The 19,851-nt window shown below is 45.0% G+C and overlaps 1 protein-coding gene across 1 annotated transcript in view; it reads right to left on the bottom strand.

The window, feature by feature from the left end:
- Positions 1 to 1,661: 1,661 nt before the first annotated feature.
- tbc1d5 (TBC1 domain family, member 5) overlaps positions 1,662 to 19,851 on the bottom strand; it is a 28,468-nt gene continuing 10,278 nt past the window's right edge. Inside the window, exons 3-23 of the mRNA XM_024440974.2 lie at positions 16,487 to 16,608; positions 15,731 to 15,794; positions 15,448 to 15,556; positions 14,685 to 14,774; positions 14,539 to 14,613; positions 13,735 to 13,802; positions 13,451 to 13,553; positions 13,026 to 13,114; positions 12,857 to 12,907; positions 12,667 to 12,736; positions 12,330 to 12,502; positions 12,120 to 12,262; positions 11,545 to 11,651; positions 10,947 to 11,032; positions 10,552 to 10,835; positions 10,292 to 10,348; positions 8,803 to 9,014; positions 8,599 to 8,698; positions 5,306 to 5,385; positions 3,260 to 3,511; positions 1,662 to 3,018 (exon numbers count right to left, since the gene is read on the bottom strand). Coding sequence (XP_024296742.1) covers positions 2,737 to 3,018; positions 3,260 to 3,511; positions 5,306 to 5,385; positions 8,599 to 8,698; positions 8,803 to 9,014; positions 10,292 to 10,348; positions 10,552 to 10,835; positions 10,947 to 11,032; positions 11,545 to 11,651; positions 12,120 to 12,262; positions 12,330 to 12,502; positions 12,667 to 12,736; positions 12,857 to 12,907; positions 13,026 to 13,114; positions 13,451 to 13,553; positions 13,735 to 13,802; positions 14,539 to 14,613; positions 14,685 to 14,774; positions 15,448 to 15,556; positions 15,731 to 15,794; positions 16,487 to 16,589 — 2,598 coding nt within the window. The 5' untranslated portion in view covers positions 16,590 to 16,608 and the 3' untranslated portion in view covers positions 1,662 to 2,736. The remainder of the gene's footprint in view (positions 3,019 to 3,259; positions 3,512 to 5,305; positions 5,386 to 8,598; positions 8,699 to 8,802; positions 9,015 to 10,291; positions 10,349 to 10,551; positions 10,836 to 10,946; positions 11,033 to 11,544; positions 11,652 to 12,119; positions 12,263 to 12,329; positions 12,503 to 12,666; positions 12,737 to 12,856; positions 12,908 to 13,025; positions 13,115 to 13,450; positions 13,554 to 13,734; positions 13,803 to 14,538; positions 14,614 to 14,684; positions 14,775 to 15,447; positions 15,557 to 15,730; positions 15,795 to 16,486; positions 16,609 to 19,851) is intronic.

Genomic DNA, 19,851 nt, shown 5'->3' with positions numbered 1-19,851 from the left:
ATTACATGTACTGTGTTTTTCCACATCTGGGATGCCACCCAAGTTATTGAGTTTGACCTACTGATCTGTTTTTACCTGATCAACCAAGTTAACCGAGATGCTGCACTTTATTTTGGGGTCAAGTGCCAGCAACAACACTGAGCGGAGATATAGTTTGAACAGTGCACAGTCAAGGCTAAGTAATTACAGCCTATTGAGCATAAGCTATAATCTCTCAGATACCCAGCACATCCGCAACTGATCACAGCCTGAGACAGTTGTTACTGTATGCAGCTGAGAAGAGGCGAAACACTAAGCTGGTGAATTTAGTGGAAACCTGCCCATTTGTAACACCTTTGTATTTACACACTTGCTAGTTAACCACAGTACTTATTACAGTGTAATTACAATGTAACAAGGACCCCTTCAAACTAAATGTTACCAGAAAAAGGGGTGTGAATATGTTTTGAAGGCCTGTAGCACAAAGTGAAACTGATTGACAGAAGTGTGTGCTTCAGGAGGCTGATACAGAATGTGTGAATGCTACTGATATCTAATAATAAAATGCCATTTAGCAGACACTTTTATCCAAAGCAACTTACAGCAGTGCGTAGTACATACACTTTCATATTGGTGGCCCCGGCTGGAATCAAACTCACGATACTGAAGTTGCAAACGCCAGCAGTCTACCAACTGAGATGTGTTAAACCCATATTTCATTTCTGAATTGGTTAGGGTCAGTTTCAGATTTGGACTAGTTGGGCTGTCAATGGGATGCTGGTCAGAAATGGCATGAGAATAAGCTATGGTCAGAAGGTCCACGAATGTTCTACTCATCCTAATTCTATGGATGTCTATTGGTGGCATAGGGTTCATTTAACTCAACCAGACAGTGTTAATGATTCAACCATCAGAAACAGTGTAACAGTATTTCAAGTTCTCCTTCCATGGCACTTAGACCACTGTTTTGTTATGGTGTTGTCACATTACGCTATTTTAATATCTGGTTTTATCCTAATTGAGTAAAATATTACTGCATTTTTACAAAATGGTCATTTTCAATCATTGGCCTTTTGTCTTAAGTCAGTGTGACAAATCTGCCTGCACTGAGGGATGAGCGTTGCCTAGATGCCACCTGTCAGAAGACAATGGTTGGCGTCTTGAAAACCTTTGTTATTCACCTGATGTTATAAAACAAGTTGTCATCAATATCTCCTCCAAACCATATCCATTAGATGTGTTACTACATCCAAACTAGGTCGCAGTTGTAAATGAGAACTTGTTCTCAACTGGCCTACCTGGATAAAAATAACTATATGCAAATAAACCAGCTAATTTATAATCTGGCTGTGTCTTTATTACCATAAAACAGTGCTTTCAAAAATCACACAGCTTTGACCCTGGACTCTTGATAGCCACACATGCAATCAGAGACACACAACTAGGGCCTGACATCAAAGAGAAGCCACAAAGTATTGAACTGGCATTTTCAAATGTCACACACACATCAGTCTGGTGATCACTGACCGATAACACCCACCAAACACACTAAAGGGTCAGGCTCTATTCAATTTGTACGGCTGAAGAGTTAAGTTGTACTCACAATTCAGCATGTTGCTACAGACTACAATGTCCTGTTGAAAAGCAGTACAAAGCCGTACAAAGCCACAACGACACAGGCATACTTTAGCAAGAGCAATGCTTTTATTGGTCTAGTTAATCTGGGTTATAGGGACATCCCTTATGTGCAATGCTTTACTTGGCTACCACAGGAAGCAAGAGAACTAAATACAGGGACACCGGAAATAATGAAATCTATGTTATTATTCCATAGATACATTTGAATTAATTTCTTAAAAAAACAAAAACTTTCACCTTGTAATGCAGTGCAGGTTAAAATAGCTTCTAACAACGTCAAGGAGAAAGAGGGAGTCAAGTAATCTGCCAATGATTTACAGGCACTGGTTAGAAGTTGTCCCTAACAACCGATACAGAATCAGATATTTTAAAATCCCCCTAATGGTAGGTGAAGGACTAGCGATTGGGAGTCTGATCCTAGATCTGTTAGGAGCAACTTCTCTTGAACAGTTAAAGACCAATCAAAGAAGAGATGAATGGCGGTAAGACAAGTCATCTTTAGACACAGGCATTAGATGGACAGACAGCTCCCCTACCTGGAGAAACAGGGTACTACCCTACCCTTCAATTACTGCTACATACAGAGAGAAGGGAAAGGATTCCCCACACTGATAAATGCAGTATGAATTCCAGCTCCTGAGGGTAGCCTGTAGTGAACTGTCTGGTGGTGCCATCTTGTGGCAAAATGGGTATTACTATTAAAGTCACTTGTCTTGAAGTCAGAGGTGGGGTTGGATAACTGCTAAGACCCAAGCATACAGGAGGGCAGGCAATAGGCATAGGAGAGATCTATAGTATTCAAGGACACAGATCAGGTTAGAGAGGGTAATGTGTCAGACATGAGGACAGACAGAGGAAATGATAAAGTATTGGCGACTGCCTGACAGTAGGTTGGCTGTCATAGCCCAGTCCACATGTGCAAGTTTCATCCAGCAGTGGCACATTGGTTTGCCCCTGTGAAACAGCATATCCTCCAGTTTGGGATGAAGTAACCCCCTAAAGACTGATCTACGGTCAGTTTTGCATTTCTCCCCCTAATGGTTAAGGTGGGGATAGATAAACTGATCCTACATCTCTGGTTAGGGGTAACTCCCACCCAAATCAGTACAGTATAGTCCCTCACAGGTCCTGGGGGTTGACGATGGTGAAGTCATAGTCTTTGCTGTGAGTGCTGCCCTCGTCTGGGCTGGAGGAGCCAGACGCTGCACCCATTAGGGGGTCCTGGAACACCCCCACGCCCTCCGGCTCCACCCTGAGCGAGCCACGGAGCAGTCTGATTGGAGGGGTCCTCTCGGCCCCTCCCTCGGTGGGCTGCAGCTCTCCGTCCTGCGAGACCAGGATGTAGTCGTCCCAGTTCTTCCCCTCCGAACCCACAGACAGAGATGACTCTGGGGGAGACGCCTGCATGGGGAGACAAGGGGCTTGTTCAACACTGCTGCTGACAGGCTGATCTACAAATCACCTTGTATCACAAATAAAGTCACCATTTACCCACAATGCATCAAAACATTTGATGTATAGGGGATGTATACGAAGTGGTGGGATATCGGAACGGGTGTGAATGGTCTCTATTTGCAAGTACCAAAGTATGCAAGGGTACACTGCAAAGAGTATGTATGAATATAACCATGTGTGTGTTCACCTGTTGCTCTGACTCCGTGTGCTCATGCTCTTCCTCCTCTCTGTCCTTCTGTTCTCCATCACCGTCACCACGCTGCGGTGTGGCCTGGAAGGGGTGTTTGTCATGGTGACAGTTGGCGAGCTGTTCTACGATGGCTGCAGCGGCATTGGAGGCGATGTCATAGTGGTCGTCAGCGATGGTGATCTCCTCGTTCTCCTCAGCCTCCAGCAGGCTCTGGTTGAAACGCAGCGCTCCCTTCAGGATGTCCTTGATCTGAAGGATTCATTCACAAATACACAGAGCAAGTCATGATGAACACACACACACACACACACACACACAGAGAGAGAGTACAAAGAACACACGAACTGACAACACATATGGTTAAATGCCAATATTTACAAGCGCCGGAGGAAATGGCTGCCGTTTTACGGGTCTCCTAACCAATTATGCTATTGTGTGGTTTTTTTGCGTTAAATTCTAACTTATTTTGTACATAATGTTTCTGCCACCGTCTCTTATGACCAAAAAGAGCTTGTAGATATCAGGACAGCGATTACTCACCTCGTTCTGGAAGAATAAGCAGACCACCGTAGTCCCTGTGCCCAAGAACACCAAGGTAACATGCCTAAATGATTACCGACCCATAGCACTCATGTCTGTAGCCATGAAGTGCTTTGAAAGGCTGGTCATGGCTCACAACACCATTATCCCAGAAACCCTAGACCCACTCCAATTTGCATTCCGCCCCAACAGATCCACAGATGATGCACTCTACTGCCCTTTCCCACCTGGACAAAAGGAACACGTATGTGAGAATGCTATTCATTGACTACAGCTCAGCGTTCAACACCATAGTGCCCTCAAAACTCATCATTAAGCTAAGGAACCTGGGACTAAACACCTCCCTCTGCAACTGGATCCTGGACTTCCACAGGCCGCCCCCAGGTGGTAATGGTAGGTAGCAACACATCTGCCACGCTGATCCTCAACACGGGGGCTCCTCGGGTGCGTGCTCAGTCCCCTACTGTACTCCCTGTTCACTCATGACTGCATGGTCAGGCACGACTCCAACACCATCATTAAGTTTGCCAACAACACAACAGGGGTGGGCCTGATCACCAACAACGAGACAGCCTATACGGAGGTCAGAAACCTGGCCATGTAGTGCCAGGACAACAACCTCTCCCTCAACGTGATCAAGACAAAGGAGATGATTGTGGACCACAGGAAAAGGAGAACCGAGCACACTCCCATTCTCATCGATGGGGCTGCAGTGGAGCAGGTTGAGAGCTTCAAGTTCCTTGGCCTCCACATCACCAACAAACTAACATGGTCAAACACACCAAGATAGTCGCGAAGAGGGCACGACTAAACCTATTCCCCCTCAGGAGACTGAAAAGATTTGGCATGGGTCCTCAGATGTTCAAAAGGTTCTACAGCTGCACAATCGAGAGCATCCTGACTGGTTGCATCACTGCCTGGTATGGCAACTGCTCAGCCTCTGACCACAAAGCACTAAAGAGGGTAGTGCGTACGGCCCAGTACATCTCCGAGGCCAAGCTTCCTGCCATCCAGGACCTCTATACCAGGCGGTGTCAGAGGAAGGCCCTAAAAAATGTTTTGTCAGACTCCAGCCACCCTAGTCGTAGACTGTTCTCTCTGCTACTGCAGGGCAAGCTGTACCATAGTGCAGGTCCAAGAGGCTTCTAAACAGCTTCTAACCCCAAGCCATAAGACTCCTGAACATCTAGTCAAATAGCTACCCAGACTGTGCTTTGTCTCCCCCCCCCCCTATTTTACACTGCTGCTACTCCCTGCGTATTATCTACGCAGTCACTAATGATACCTACATATTACCTCGACTAACCTGTGCCCCCGCAGTGACTCTGTAAAGGTACCCCCTGTATATAGCCCCGCTACTGTTATTTTACTGCTGCTCTTTAATGATTTATTTGTATTTTTTACTCACTCATTTTCTTAACTGCATTGTTGGTTAAGGGCTTATAAGTAAGCATTTCACTGTAAAATGTGATTTGTCATGCACAAATGCATATACACACACACCTGTTTGAGTCCAGCCAGTGACACCAACACCTCATCTTCTTTCTCCAGGTGCTCCTGTAGGATCACCTCCTGGATCTTACCTGAGACAGACATCAGATCACAGATATAGCAGTAACACACAGCCAACCAGTTAACCAAATAAAGCCTGTTTTAACCACACAACTGAGTACATGTGTATACGGATTTAAAATCACTAGATTGCTCAAAACATCCCTGTGGTTATAGCTTAACTCAGCAACTCTCAACTGGTGGGTCATGACTCTTTTTCTCTCTCAATGTTTCTCTGAAGAAAAAAACTCCAGTCTTAACAGAAATCAACTAAAACTATGTAGATATGGAATGCCGTTTGGGTCTTTGCGTGTCAAAAAATGTGAAATAAGCTTTTAATTTGACCCGTCAAATAACAAGTATATTATAGAATGTTGTGCTCGCTGAATTTGCATGTGCAAGCCAAGCACCACCACTACGATCATCAGCGCTGTTAAAGCTGAAGAAATGAAGACCTCTACAAACAAGCAGCGCTGTTAAAGCTGAAGAAATGAAGACCTCTACAAACAAGCACCACCACTACGATCAGCAGCACTGTTAAAGCTGAAGAAATGAAGACCTCTACAAACAAGCACCACCACTACGATCATCAGCGCTGTTAAAGCTGAAGAAATGAAGACCTCTACAAACAAGCACACACCGGCCACGATGTGTTTTCAATAGCACTTTGGTAATAAGACGTTTATTTGTTCGACCAAATGGGAAAACGTCTGTAAACATTTGAAATAAGATGCAGGATCAACAAGCAGGATAAAGCAAATGTAAGCAAGGTAGTCCAACATTCTCCCAGATGTGCAACAACAGGCTGGGGGGGGAACGGATGGGGATCCTACCGCTTCGAGTCCCTACCGCTTCTGCCTGCCAGCCACATCCCAAACAATTGCACCTGATTCAACCTAGCTAGTCAAAATTAAATACAGAATAATAATGACGCATTTTGTCAACATTGATAACAGTTTGGAAATTGGAGCCAGGCTGTCACCCTACTATGTTGACTTTGGTTTGCAGTATGATAAAGTCACTCATATCTTTGATATAGATTTTATTAGCAACTTCTGGGATTGCTAGCTAGCTTTAGCTTGGTATCTCGCTAGCACCAATGCAACCACCCTGAAAATGTTGACCAGAAACTGCAACCATTTTCAATATTCTTAGCAATGATTTAGGAATCCATGTGACTAAGAATTACCCAGGCAGCCACTTGTTCTCCTATTCTAAATCGAACTTCTGTTCATTAAAATAACTAGCTAGATAGATAAGTAAATAAACAAGCTAGCCAGCTACCTAGCCCTGTTACCCCCAAACTAATGTAATAAGACTGGACCCGACACTTATGTGAAGCTAGCCACAATAAGGATTAGTCAAGTGGAATTTGCAATTCGCTTTCTAAATAAAAAAAGGTCCCTCTTTGAAAGTAATGCAAATGGATACAAATCGTGGAATTACGCAATATTTGGACTAGATAATACTGAACAAGGTTGAAATGTTATGCAAATTCAACAAACAACAATTAGTTCATTTGACAAAACAAATGTGTTGAAATCGCACTGGTGATGTATTAGACTTCAGTATGCATTGGGGCATACTTGTATTTCACTGTAAAGCCTTACCTATGGATTGTGGATCAATGATGTTGGGTATCAGTCTACTCAGTGACACCCACAGAACACAACTGTAAAGAGTCCACACATTTTTTCAGCGTAGCTCTTGCAGGACTGACTATGGGAAATCACCTCCCCAGTCTGCCTATTGTGGGTATTGACATTCCTATTGCACTGTACAGCCTTACCTAAGAATACAGTATGCCCCCAATGCAATTCTAAAGTCTAATATATCCAGAGTGATTTGAACTGATTTTTCAAATTAACTAATTGGCTTTTGTTGCATTTATATAACATTCCAACCTTGTTAAGCACCAACTATGGCATGATTCTCTATTTGCATCACTTTCAATGAGGGACTTTTATTTTGAAGGCAAACCGCAAGCTTCACATAGGTGGGTCCGACCATCATCAACCAAATACTAAAACGGTCTTGTAAATTATGGGTATAAGTAAATAAAAGGATGTTACCCCCTTTTCCCCAATTTTGTGATATCCAACTGCAATCTTGTCTCATCGCTGCAACTCCCTAACGGGCTCGGGAGAGGAAAAGGTTGAGTCACGTGTCCGAAACATGACCCGCCAAACCACTCTTCTTAACACCCGCCCACTTAATCCGGAAGCCAGCCACACCAATGTGTCGGAGGAAACACGGTCTACCTGACGACCAGTCAGCCTGCAGGCTACCAGCCCGCCACAAGGAGTCGCTAGAGCGTGATGAGCCAAGTAAAGCAAACCTAGCCAAACTCTTCCCTAATCCAGACGACGCTGGGCCAATTGTGCGCCGCCCTATGGGACTCCCGGTCACGGCTGGTTGTGACACAGCCTGGGATCGAACCCAGGTCTGTAGTGACGCCTCAAGCACCACTCAGGAGGCCAAATTATGGGTATTTTAAATTATGAAACCTAGGTAGATAGCTAACTATAGCTACTGAAACAGATTGTTATTTTGCTATGTTTTTTTGTGGAGAACATTGTTTGCATCCATCAGCAAGCTTTCTTTGTTTCTCACCAGCACTGTCCCAGAGCTTGGGGAGGTGTGTGTCTGCCTCATGCGTCAGGGTCAGGTGTGCGACACCAAACTTGACCAGCATCATAGCATAAGTATCGGTGAATGGCTATAAAATACAAGTGAGTGCAATCAATGTTTAATAACTATGTTAAAAAAAAAATGTTAAATTATGTGACGTGCAGTCATATTCAGGTCCTGATTGGTCAACAATCTTATTTGTCGGGCCAAGTGTTGAGGTGTATGTGTGTAGAAATGATAATGGACCTAATATTTTTAAACAACTTAACCTCTGAACTATCTCTCTTCACAGTATTTACAATAGAGTTATTAGAAGCACTATTTGGCAGATTTGGTGTCGTGCCTTAAATCACCGTCCATGTCGTCGGCGCCCGGGGAGCAGTTGCTGTTTTTTTTTATTTAACTTGGCAAGCCAGTGGGTTAACTGCCTTGTTCAGAGCCGAACAACAGATTTTTACCTTGTCAGCTCAGGGATTTGATCCAACAACCTTTCAGTTACTGGCCCAACGGTCTAACCACTAGGCTACCTGCCGCCCCTGTTTGTTGGGGGTTAACTGCTAAAAGGGCAGAACAGCAGATTTTTCCACTATTGTATTGGTAGTAGGTAGACTTACCAATATGTGTGTTCATCATCTTGGCACAGTACTTGCTCATGGCCTCCAGGTCGTTGATCTGACCCTGCAGGAAGGACACCTGGGCCTCCAACTCCTCCTCCTGACACAACACAGAGGGGACAGCGTTAGAGAGAGTGTGGATACTTAGAGGGAGATCGAGGAGAGAAATAGGAGATAGGTGAGAGACAGAGCTAGTGAACTCACAGCCTCTTTCTTGCCAATCATGGTCTTGCTGTGGGAGCGGGAGCGAGTGATGTTGAAGAAGGAATCCTTCCTGGTGGCCGAGAGGGGCGGAGACGACGTGCTGGTGTCACTTTCCCTGGTGACAGGAAGGGGTGGGGATGCAGTGGTGTGACCCCGCCCTCCAGAGAGGCTCTCTATGCTGGGGGAGGAGCTAGCTGTCCTGGAGATTTGGCCTGAAAGAGAGAAAGACATGTGGGCTTTGAGTAGCAGAGAGAGAGAGGAGAAGAACAGATGGACCAGTCCAGTTGTTGACAACCTTGGTCCTAGAGAGCCTGGACCAGGGAGAACTACCAGGTAGATACAACATGCAGAGTGGGTGGCAATGAATAAGGTAAATATTTCAACTAAAAACCTTGTGTTTGGGACAAATTATTCACTAAATCCTAAACCTCAACTAAATCATGTCGAAATTGACCAAGTAGAGGTGACTAAACTGCTTGGAGTAACCCTGGATTGTAAACTGTCATGGTCAAAACATGTTGATACAACAGTAGTTAAGATGGGTAGATGTCTGTCCATAATAAAGCGCTGCTCTACCATCAACAAGGTTTGTCACATCTGGAAAACTGTTCAGTGGTGTGCCACAAAAAGGGACTTAGTAAAATTGCAATTAGGTCAGAACAGGGCAGCACAGCTGGCCCTTGGATGTACACAGAGCTAATATTAATAATATGCATGTCAATCTCTCCTGGCTCAAAGTGTAGGAGAGATTGACTTCATCACTACTTGTATTTATGAGAGGTATTGGCATGTTGACAGCACCGAGCATTAAACGACTAGCACACAGCTCAGACACCGATGCCTACCCCACAAGACATGCCACCAGAGGTCTCTTCACAATCCCCAAGTCCAGAACAGACTATGGGAGGTACACAGTACTACATAGAGCCAGTACATGGAACTCATCAAGTAACTGATGCAAGCAGTAAAATACATTTTTTAAAAGATCAAAATACACCTTATGGAACAGCGAGGACTGTGAAGCAACAAACACACACAATAACATATGCACTATACACACACATGGATTCAGTCCTGTAGATGTGTTGTAGTGGTGGAGTAGGGGCCTGAGAACACAGTATGTTGTGAAATCTGTGAATCATTGTCATGTTTTTTAAATTTGATACATTTCCTTAATTTTGCTGGACCCCAGGAAGAGTAGCTGCTGCCTTGGCAGGAACTAATGGGGATCCATAAATACAAAACTCTGGACTGCCTCAGTACTGCTGGCCTGTAGCGTTCAGTGATTGATTAAGACAAGGGTGAATGGGTGTTTGAACAATAATGCTATTTATTGGTTGATTAAGTAACCAGGAGGAAAAGAGTACAGAAAGCCAGCAGTACTGTGACAGTCAGAGGTCAGGGTTGAAACTAACTGGTCACAAAGGGAATGCAAAAACATGCCAGCACATCACACACACAAGCAAGTAGGTGCTGTGGTAGCAGTTACCTTTTGTGTCAGAGAAAATGTGGGCTGGGACAGGAACCTGAGAGACTCCTCCTGAAACTACATTGAACAGACAGGAGAGTAAGGCTATCGTGTCACTTGTGGACACACACACAGTCCAGAGTCCAGTACTGCTATCATGTGCTTATTGAGTAAACCTTCTCATGATGTAACTAAGCACTTGTATGTATGGACATGCGAGCTTCAGTGTGCCTGTTCAGCGTAAAAGTGTGTGCGCACGTGCATGTGTTTCTGACCCTCACCTTTGCTCAGGTGGACAGGCATACTCTCAGACTTGAGTAGGCGGTGGTGCTGGGAATGGGGGGGTGTCTGCGTCTGCAGGGATGCATGGCCAGACAACAAGGGCTCGGCCTGGGGGTGAGGACCCACAGTGACGGGGGAGGGGGCAGACAGGACCTCGCTATTAATTGGAGAGATGCCGCTGGAGCCACCCACTGACAGAGCAGGGGCGATGAGCTTCCTACCGAAGCTGAGCAGACTGCTGGAGACCTTGTTGATGTTGAGAGGAGCCATCTTGCCACTGGCACTGAGAGAGGAGAAAAGAGAGAAAGGCTTAGTTTAGCAGAATATTGTGAAACAACAGTGTGTGTTTGTTACCATGACTGTTCCTCGTGCTGTACTGTGTGTGTCTGCTTACCGGGTGTTGTTGACCAGGTCCGCTCCTCTGGTCTTGTAATAGTCCAGATTCTGTTGAAACTGGTAGTTGGCTGGCCGAGGATTGTTCTAAAGGAAAAGGCATCAGTGAATACAGCTCATTAAATAGTGATGAAATAGAGACGGTGTGAAAAATACTGTTGGGTGGGGGCTCCCCCACATAGCCTAGTCCCAGATCGGTGCTTTAGCCAACTACTCTGACTATCATGGTCATGTCCCAACCGCCTTAAATTGATAGATATCATAAAAACAAGTGATTCAGCCACTTTTCCATCTTTCCCTTCTCCTCTCCACCCCTCTTTTCCCTAACCCTCATCTCTTCCGCCTCAAATGTCACCCATCTGCATCAATCCATCCCATCTCCCCCTGTACCACCCCAGGGGGAGACGGGGACGCGTCTGGACAATGCAGTCCGACCCGGGGCGGTTGTGTCACACCGGATCAGACCTGCACGTCTGTCAGGAACACCACACCGTGATGGGACCAAGCAGTCACAGTTTACACGGGTCAGTGGTCAAATGGAGGAGACTGGACAGGACAGAATGTGTGCTGGAGCCAGGACAGCTTGTGTGTGTTCTTACCTTGGGATCTCTGAGGAACAGAGCCTTGTGTAGTAGGGTGTGGATGTCTCCTATAGGTGGGTAGTGCATTAGAAGGCCAAGACAGGTCTGGAAGTTACTCGCTATCACTGAGACACAGGAAAAAACAAAGAGTTAGCAAGGCTCCGTGACAGACACTAGCTAGCAGACAGACGGCTAGGCTATCAGGCAGGCTGGCTGAATAGCTGGTTGACTATGGCTGACTGTCTGAATGGCTGACAGTCAGCCGTAGACTATGTCAGACAACGGCTGGCTGAACGACGACGGCTGGCTGGACAACCACCACCACCACCAGCGGCTGGCTGGCTGACCGACGGCTGGCTGGCTGATATGCAGACAGACAACGGCTGGCTGGCTGGCAACGGCTGGCTGGCAATGGGTGAATGTCTTGCTGACAATGGCTGAATGGCCAAATGAATGGCCGGCCGGCAGATAATAGCCGGCTGAATAGCTGACTAAGGGCGGCTGAATACGACTGGCTGAATAGCTGACTATGACTGGCAACCAACCATCTATGTGACTGACATGTATTGATGGGCAGTGAGGGAGGTTCTTACAGGCATCTCTGATGTAGAGCAGCATGGCTACGAAGACATAGTCCACCAGGTCTAGAGTGATGCTGTCAGCAAACAGGGCATCCCACACCACCAACAGGTCCTGCAGGGGGAACTCACGGCCAAACAGCAGACGCACCCAGCGACTAGAGACGCAAACACACGTTTAAAGAGACGCAGGCAGACAATACACAGACAGGTGGCAGTACTCACATGCCGTATATCTGCGGGGCGATCTCCAGGCGGTTGACGTGCATGTGCAGCTCCACGTCGTGCTTCTTCACCAGTTGGTCCTGGATGCGGTTCACTTTGGTCACTATGGCAACAGACGGCCCCGAGTCCTGCGGACGGGCGAACGGCATGCTGGTCAGCATCTCGTCCTTCCCCTGAGGAGAACGTTCAGACAACATCAACAGTGTTCAGATGATGTCAACAGTGGAATAACATGAACATAAAATACAACGCTGATATACGTTAGAATAGCATAAGCAGCAGCTACAATGGAGCTTCAGTAGCCGGTGAGTGCTACAACTTTAACAAGAGCACTGACCCTTCTGACTTCTCTCTCCAAGCTGGAGAACCAGGGTTCTGCTGTCTCCATCAGCTGGGAGAACATGGCACTGCAGAACACAGACACACACAGGAGAACGGTCTCAACAAGAACATGTTAGAAGTCTGACCTGTCCATATGATTTCCACGTTTAGAATGTAGAAGAATGTCAAATGCATATTTCACTCACTAGGCATCATGCTCATGGAACATAGGATTCAGTAGAGAAAGCATCTCCTCACTGTGGACCAAAGACAACAGCATTAGATCAACACAAACCAATTTGGAGGAATGGACAGCATAGGGTGTAACTGAAGGGTAGGAGATAGATGTGAAGTAGGGGTGCCGGTGTGACTGACCTGGGGTACGCGGTCTCGCTGGCGTGCTGAAAGGCCTGATGGTCACAGTGCAGGACAAACACGATAGGAGCCAACAACTCATGCATTCCCTGCAGACAGAGAGAGTCAGAGTCAGCGAGGTCACAGATACCGAGAGAGACAGAAAGAGAACATGATTCAGCATGGCCTGTGTTTCTCTCAGCGTGATGCACGAGTTGTGTTATCAGTTTTGACAGAGCATCATTAAACTTAATTAACCAGTGGCCAGCCGTATGTCACTTCCTGTTAGAACATTGACTGGGCATCTATGCTCTCCCTGTGTAGCACAATGTGGACAGTATACGGTCTAGTCTAGGAGTTACAACAGCATGCCTGGTGGCCCTGTCATGGTGTGCAAATGTAACATTGTGTGCCTGTTCAACTTGTAACTAATGGTGTAGTGGTACCTGTTTGTACAGTAGCAGTTCGTTCTCTCGGGCATAGCAGAACAAGATGTCTGTCAGCTTGGTCCTGACAGCCTCGTCTTGGAAGTAACGCATCTCAGGAAAGCTACAGACAGAAGAGACGATAGAGGGAGAGAAGAGAAAACATTTAAAAAGAGGGGAGAGGAGAGAGAAGTGATGGGAAAGGTAAGATGGTGTTTATATGAGAGGCATACAGTAGACCGGAGAAGGACTTTAGTGACATTATTTGATTACCAGAGATGTATTTAAAAGTGTAGCAGACTCACGTTCTCATCACGTCCTGTTTGATCATCCCTCTCAGCTCTTTGTCCTGGAAGAACTTGTTCCACAGGCTCTGGACAGGAGGGAGAGGAGAGCACAGGGACATATGAACCAGGAAATACACCATAAACCCATTTACCATACTTATATGTTGCAATACATTATAACACAATATAGGGACATACAGGTAACTGCCAAAATAATGGAAACACTTGAGTACATTTGAGGGAAACAAAGTATATTGAAAGCAGGTGCTTCCACACAGGTTGGGTTCCAGAGTTAATTAAGCAATTAACATCACATCATGATTAGGATCATGAATAAAAATGCTGGGCGTGCCACTATTTTGGCTACCATAGCTATGCCCTCATAGGATGACAATGCCCCATCCACAGGGCACGAGTGTTTACTGAATGGTCTGATGAGCATGAAAATTATGTAAACCACATGCTATGGCCCACTCATTCACCAGATCTCAACCCAATTAAACACCTATGGGAGATTCTGGAGACAGTGCCTAAGACAGCGTTTTCAACCACCAACAAAACACTAAATTATGGAATTTCTTGTGGAAGGTGTCGAATCTGTCACGGTGCGTTGAAGCTGTTCTGGCCCAACGCCCTATTAAGGCCCTATGTTGGTGTTTCCTTTATTTTGGCAGTTAGCTGTACATCATAATAAAGGTATGATAGACATTTACAACAGGGATACCCCCTTAGTCCTGTGACAGAGGGATATTTAGGACGTCCATATACCCCATTATGGATAAGGAGGTGTATTCAGAGACACTCAGGCTTCACTACACTTACCCCCTCGTCTTGTGAGAGTGGATTGTTGACCACCAGGTCCTGCTGGCCTGCAGCTTTACGGGGGTTGGTGATGTGCTGAGACGAGAGGGGAGAGAGTCAGTGACTGGCACACACACAAACACACAGAGACACACACAATAACTCACAGTCTCTTTGATCTTCTCATACTGGGATCGCAGCTCCTTGGTCTTGTTGAGCCATTGGCTCTTATCTTCAGGAAGGACCTCCAGGTACAACTAGAAGACAACAGACATGCTAGAACTTCCTTCAGATACCGTTGACCGCACAGTAGCAAATAAAACATTAAACACTATAGATAAAACACCTTTCACACAACAGTCATATCAGTGTTAACTTTTAATCCATTGTTCCTCCCGAGTGGCGCAGCGTGTTACTACAGATCCTGGTTCGATACTGGGCTATGTCGCAGTCTGCCGCGACCGGGAGACCGATGAGGCGGCGCACAATTGGCCAAGCGTCATCCGGGTTAGGGGAGGTTTTGGCCGGCCAGGATGTCCTTGTCCCGTAACACTAGTGACTCCTGTGGCAGGCACGGCACATTCATGCTGACACTGTCACCAGCTGTACAGTGTTTTCTCCGACACATTGGTGCGGCTGGCTTCCATGGTAAGCGTGCATTGTGTCAAGAAGCAGTGCGGCATGGCAGGGTTTTGTTTCGGAGGACGCACAGCTCTCGATCTTCGCCTCTCCTTTGTCCGTACGGGAGTTGCAACGATGATACAAGATTAACTACCAATTGGATAAGACAAATCAGGGAGAAAAAGGGGTTATACATGTTTTTTTATTAAAACCGTTCAATCCCATTACCTAGATAATCAAATAAGACACATCCATACACAGAGTATTCTGAAGAGAGAAACCTGAGAGAAATCTTTGTGAGTGGTTTACCTTCCAGCACACACTGCGGAATCGGCTGCTCCGCAATCGGCCGCTGATGCCTGCCTGCCGAATCCTGGCCAGATAATTACTGTTCAGGAACAGGTCATCCCATTCTTTCCTTCGGAGAGAGGTGGGTAACGGGAGAGATGAGAAGTTTTGGTGAGTTGGTGCAATTGTATTTAATCTAATGTGCAATACACAGAATTCGATCTGCATGTGACAAGGACCAAAATATAAATCACACGCACACATTAAGCATGAACACACACAGCACAGCAACATGAGTTCTTACCTGTAGGAAAGGAAGGTGGACTCAGACTCTGAGTAAGACAACCTGCTACTATCCAGAGATCCTCCTGTAAAACAAACAAAGCAGTTCACACATGCAGCCACTAGAAGGCGGCATTGACACCAATTACATGATCAGCGAGGCTCATCTTCAAAGTAATGGATGTTTAAAGGCATCCTTTTCTCTGACAGATTTCAATAGGCATGTTCAGTAGGATGGTTTCTACCACATTACATTTACCAATGAAATCATGTCACGGGGAAAAGGACAGCGGTATGTCTCAGGGTATTTCTCAAGCGTGAGTAAGACGCAGGGAAGTCACAAACCTAAAATCATCATCATAAATAATAACTCATTTGCCCTGCAGGTTAACACACACACACACTCCTGGGAGCTGTCAATCAACATTAGTTACAGAAGTGTATCATGTGACGTTGCTCTGGGGACACTCACTATGAAAATTCATTAGCTAAACACGTTAACACATCTTTCGTCCGTAGGCGTCATCAGCTGTGTTCATAACTCACCGTTATACAATCCACTACACACTCCATACCTTTCTCCATCAATATTTCCTTTATCACAGTCTTTCGTTATCCCCACATTCAACTACCTCGCACCCCCCCGACTCTCCTTCGCTCGTCATTAAATGGTGTTTGGTTATGAATATGAAGTGTTAATAACTGCTTAATTAAGCCTCAAATGGTTGCCATAAAGGGTTAACATGTAAATATAGCTTTAATGAACATGTTGACCCACCACGGCTGTGGTTCTTGTTGAAGTTGTGGAGAGGGTCGAAGCCAGGCTCCTGCTCTCCATCAGGCTGGAGAGGGTGATGGGTCTCGAAGTTAGGGTGCTGCATGACCACCACACAACAGAACCTGGGATGAGAACAACAGGAGGGGTTAAAACTACCTGTGTACCACCACAGAACAAGAATTAACACAACACAGAACAAGAGTAGAATGACTGCAGCAGTAGACACCATAGAGTAAGAACAAAACAGAACACCACAGAGCAAGAGGACTCATCTGATAAAAGATTCCTTAATAGAAAATGACTCAAGTAAAAGTCACCCAGTAAAATTCTACTTAAGTATATTTTAAACCAAAAACCTTTACTCAAGTATCAAATGTAACTACTAAAATATACTTAAGTATCGAAAGTAAGTATACATAATTTCAAATTAATTATATTAAGCAAACCAGACAGCAACATTCTTGTTTTTAAAATGTACAGATACTCAGAGGCACACTCCAACATTCTGACATCATTTACAAACGAAGCATGCATGTTTAGTGAGTCCGCCAGTTCAGAGGCCGTAGAGATGACCAGGGATGTTCTGTGGATGTGTGAAGTGGACCATTTTCCTGTCCTGCTAAACATTCCAAATGTAACGAGTACTTTTGGGTGTCAAGGAAAATGTTTGGAGTAAAAAGTACAAATACTTTTTTCTTAATGTAGTGAAGTAAAAATGGTCAAACATAAATTGTAAAGTACAGATACCCCCAAAAAACTACTTAAGCAGTATTTTAAAGTACTTTAAGTATTTTACACCACTGGGACTAAGTTTAGTAGAGCAATTAAAAACAGAACAAATATACACGTTATGTACCCAGTAGGTCGCTCAAGTCCTCTGGCACTGGCCTTTTAACTATCCCAAAGCCTAGGACCAAGAGGCATGGAGAGAGACAGCCTTTTAACTATCCCAAAGCCTAGGACCAAGAGGCACGGAGAGAGACAGCCTTTTAACTATCCCAAAGCCTAGGACCAAGAGGCATGGAGAGAGGCAGCCTTTTAACTATCCCAAAGCCCAGGACCAAGAGGCACGGAGAGAGGCAGCCTTTTAACTATCCCAACGCCCAGGACCAAGAGGCATGGAGAGAGGCAGCCTTTTAACTATCCCAAAGCCTAGGACCAAGAGGCATGGAGAGAGGCAGCCTTTTAACTATCCCAAAGCCTAGGACCAAGAGGCATGGAGAGAGGCAGCCTTTTAACTATCCCAAAGCCTAGGACCAAGAGGCATGGAGAGAGGCAGCCTTTAGGACCAAGAGGCATGGAACTATCCCAAAGCCCAGGACCAAGAGGCATGGAGAGGCAGCCTTTTAACTATCCCAAAGCCCAGGACCAAGAGGCATGGAGAGGCAGCATTTTAACTATCCCAAAGCCCAGGACCAAGAGGCATGGAGAGGCAGCCTTTTAACTATCCCAAAGCCTAGGACCAAGAGGCATGGAGAGAGCCTTTTAACTATCCCAAAGCCTTTTAACTATCCCAAAGCCTAGGACCAAGAGGCATGGAGAGAGACAGCCTTTTAACTATCCCAAAGCCTAGGACCAAGAGGCATGGAGAGAGACAGCCTTTTAACTATCCCAAAGCCTAGGACCAAGAGGCACGGAGAGAGACAGCCTTTTAACTATCCCAAAGCCTAGGACCAAGAGACATGGAGAGACAGCCTTTTAACTATCACAAAGCCTAGGACCAAGAGGCATGGAGAGACAGCCTCTAGTTATTTTGCCCCCAGCCTCTGGAATAGCCTGCCAGAGAACCTGAGGGGGCCTAAACTGTGGACATTTTCTTTGCTTTGCTTTTCCTTAGTGTGCTTTTTAGTCGTTAGTTTGTGTTATTTTATCCTCTTAAGCGTTTTGTGCAGTTTTTATTTTCATTTGTTTTTTTTCCTGTGAAGCACATCGAGTTCCATTCCCTGTCTGAAATGTGCTGCATAAATAAAGTTAGATTTCCTGTGAAGCACATCGAGTTCCATTCCCTGTCTGAAATGTGCTGCATAAATAAAGTTAGATTTACTGTGAAGCACATCGAGTTCCATTCCCTGTCTGAAATGTGCTGCATAAATAAAGTTAGATTTCCTGTGAAGCACATCGAGTTCCATTCCCTGTCTGAAATGTGCTGCATAAATAAAGTTAGATTTCCTGTGAAGCACATCGAGTTCCATTCCCTGTCTGAAATGTGCTGCATAAATAAAGTTAGATTTACTGTGAAGCACATCGAGTTCCATTCCCTGTCTGAAATGTGCTGCATAAATAAAGTTAGATTTACTGTGATAAATACCAAGCACATCAGTTCCATTCCCTGTCTGAAATGTGCTGCATAAATAAAGTTAGATTTACTGTGAAGCACATCGAGTTCCATTCCCTGTCTGAAATGTGCTGCATAAATAAAGTTAGATTTACTGTGAAGCACATCGAGTTCCATTCCCTGTCTGAAATGTGCTGCATAAATAAAGTTAGATTTACTGTGAAGCACATCGACCAAGTTCCATTCCCTGTCTGAAATGTGCTGCATAAATAAAGTTAGATTTACTGTGAAGCACATCGAGTTCCATTCCCTGTCTGAAATGTGCTGCATAAATAAAGTTAGATTTACTGTGAAGCACATCGAGTTCCATTCCCTGTCTGAAATGTGCTGCATAAATAAAGTTAGATTTACTGTGAAGCACATCGAGTTCCATTCCCTGTCTGAAATGTGCTGCATAAATAAAGTTAGATTTACTGTGAAGCACATCGAGTTCCATTCCCTGTCTGAAATGTGCTGCATAAATAAAGTTAGATTTACTGTGAAGCACATCGAGTTCCATTCCCTGTCTGAAATGTGCTGCATAAATAAAGTTAGATTTACTGTGAAGCACATCGAGTTCCATTCCCTGTCTGAAATGTGCTGCATAAATAAAGTTAGATTTACTGTGAAGCACATCGAGTTCCATTCCCTGTCTGAAATGTGCTGCATAAATAAAGTTAGATTTACTGTGAAGCACATCGAGTTCCATTCCCTGTCTGAAATGTGCTGCATAAATAAAGTTAGATTTACTGTGAAGCACATCGAGTTCCATTCCCTGTCTGAAATGTGCTGCATAAATAAAGTTAGATTTACTGTGAAGCACATCGAGTTCCATTCCCTGTCTGAAATGTGCTGCATAAATAAAGTTAGATTTACTGTGAAGCACATCGAGTTCCATTCCCTGTCTGAAATGTGCTGCATAAATAAAGTTAGATTTACTGTGAAGCACATCGAGTTCCATTCCCTGTCTGAAATGTGCTGCATAAATAAAGTTAGATTTACTGTGAAGCACATCGAGTTCCATTCCCTGTCTGAAATGTGCTGCATAAAT

This window comes from Oncorhynchus tshawytscha, linkage group LG13 (assembly GCF_018296145.1).
Source record: "Oncorhynchus tshawytscha isolate Ot180627B linkage group LG13, Otsh_v2.0, whole genome shotgun sequence".
Taxonomy (NCBI): domain Eukaryota; kingdom Metazoa; phylum Chordata; class Actinopteri; order Salmoniformes; family Salmonidae; genus Oncorhynchus; species Oncorhynchus tshawytscha.
The sequence above is the reverse complement of the archived record's forward strand: the minus strand, read 5'-3'. Positions and strand labels throughout refer to the sequence as shown.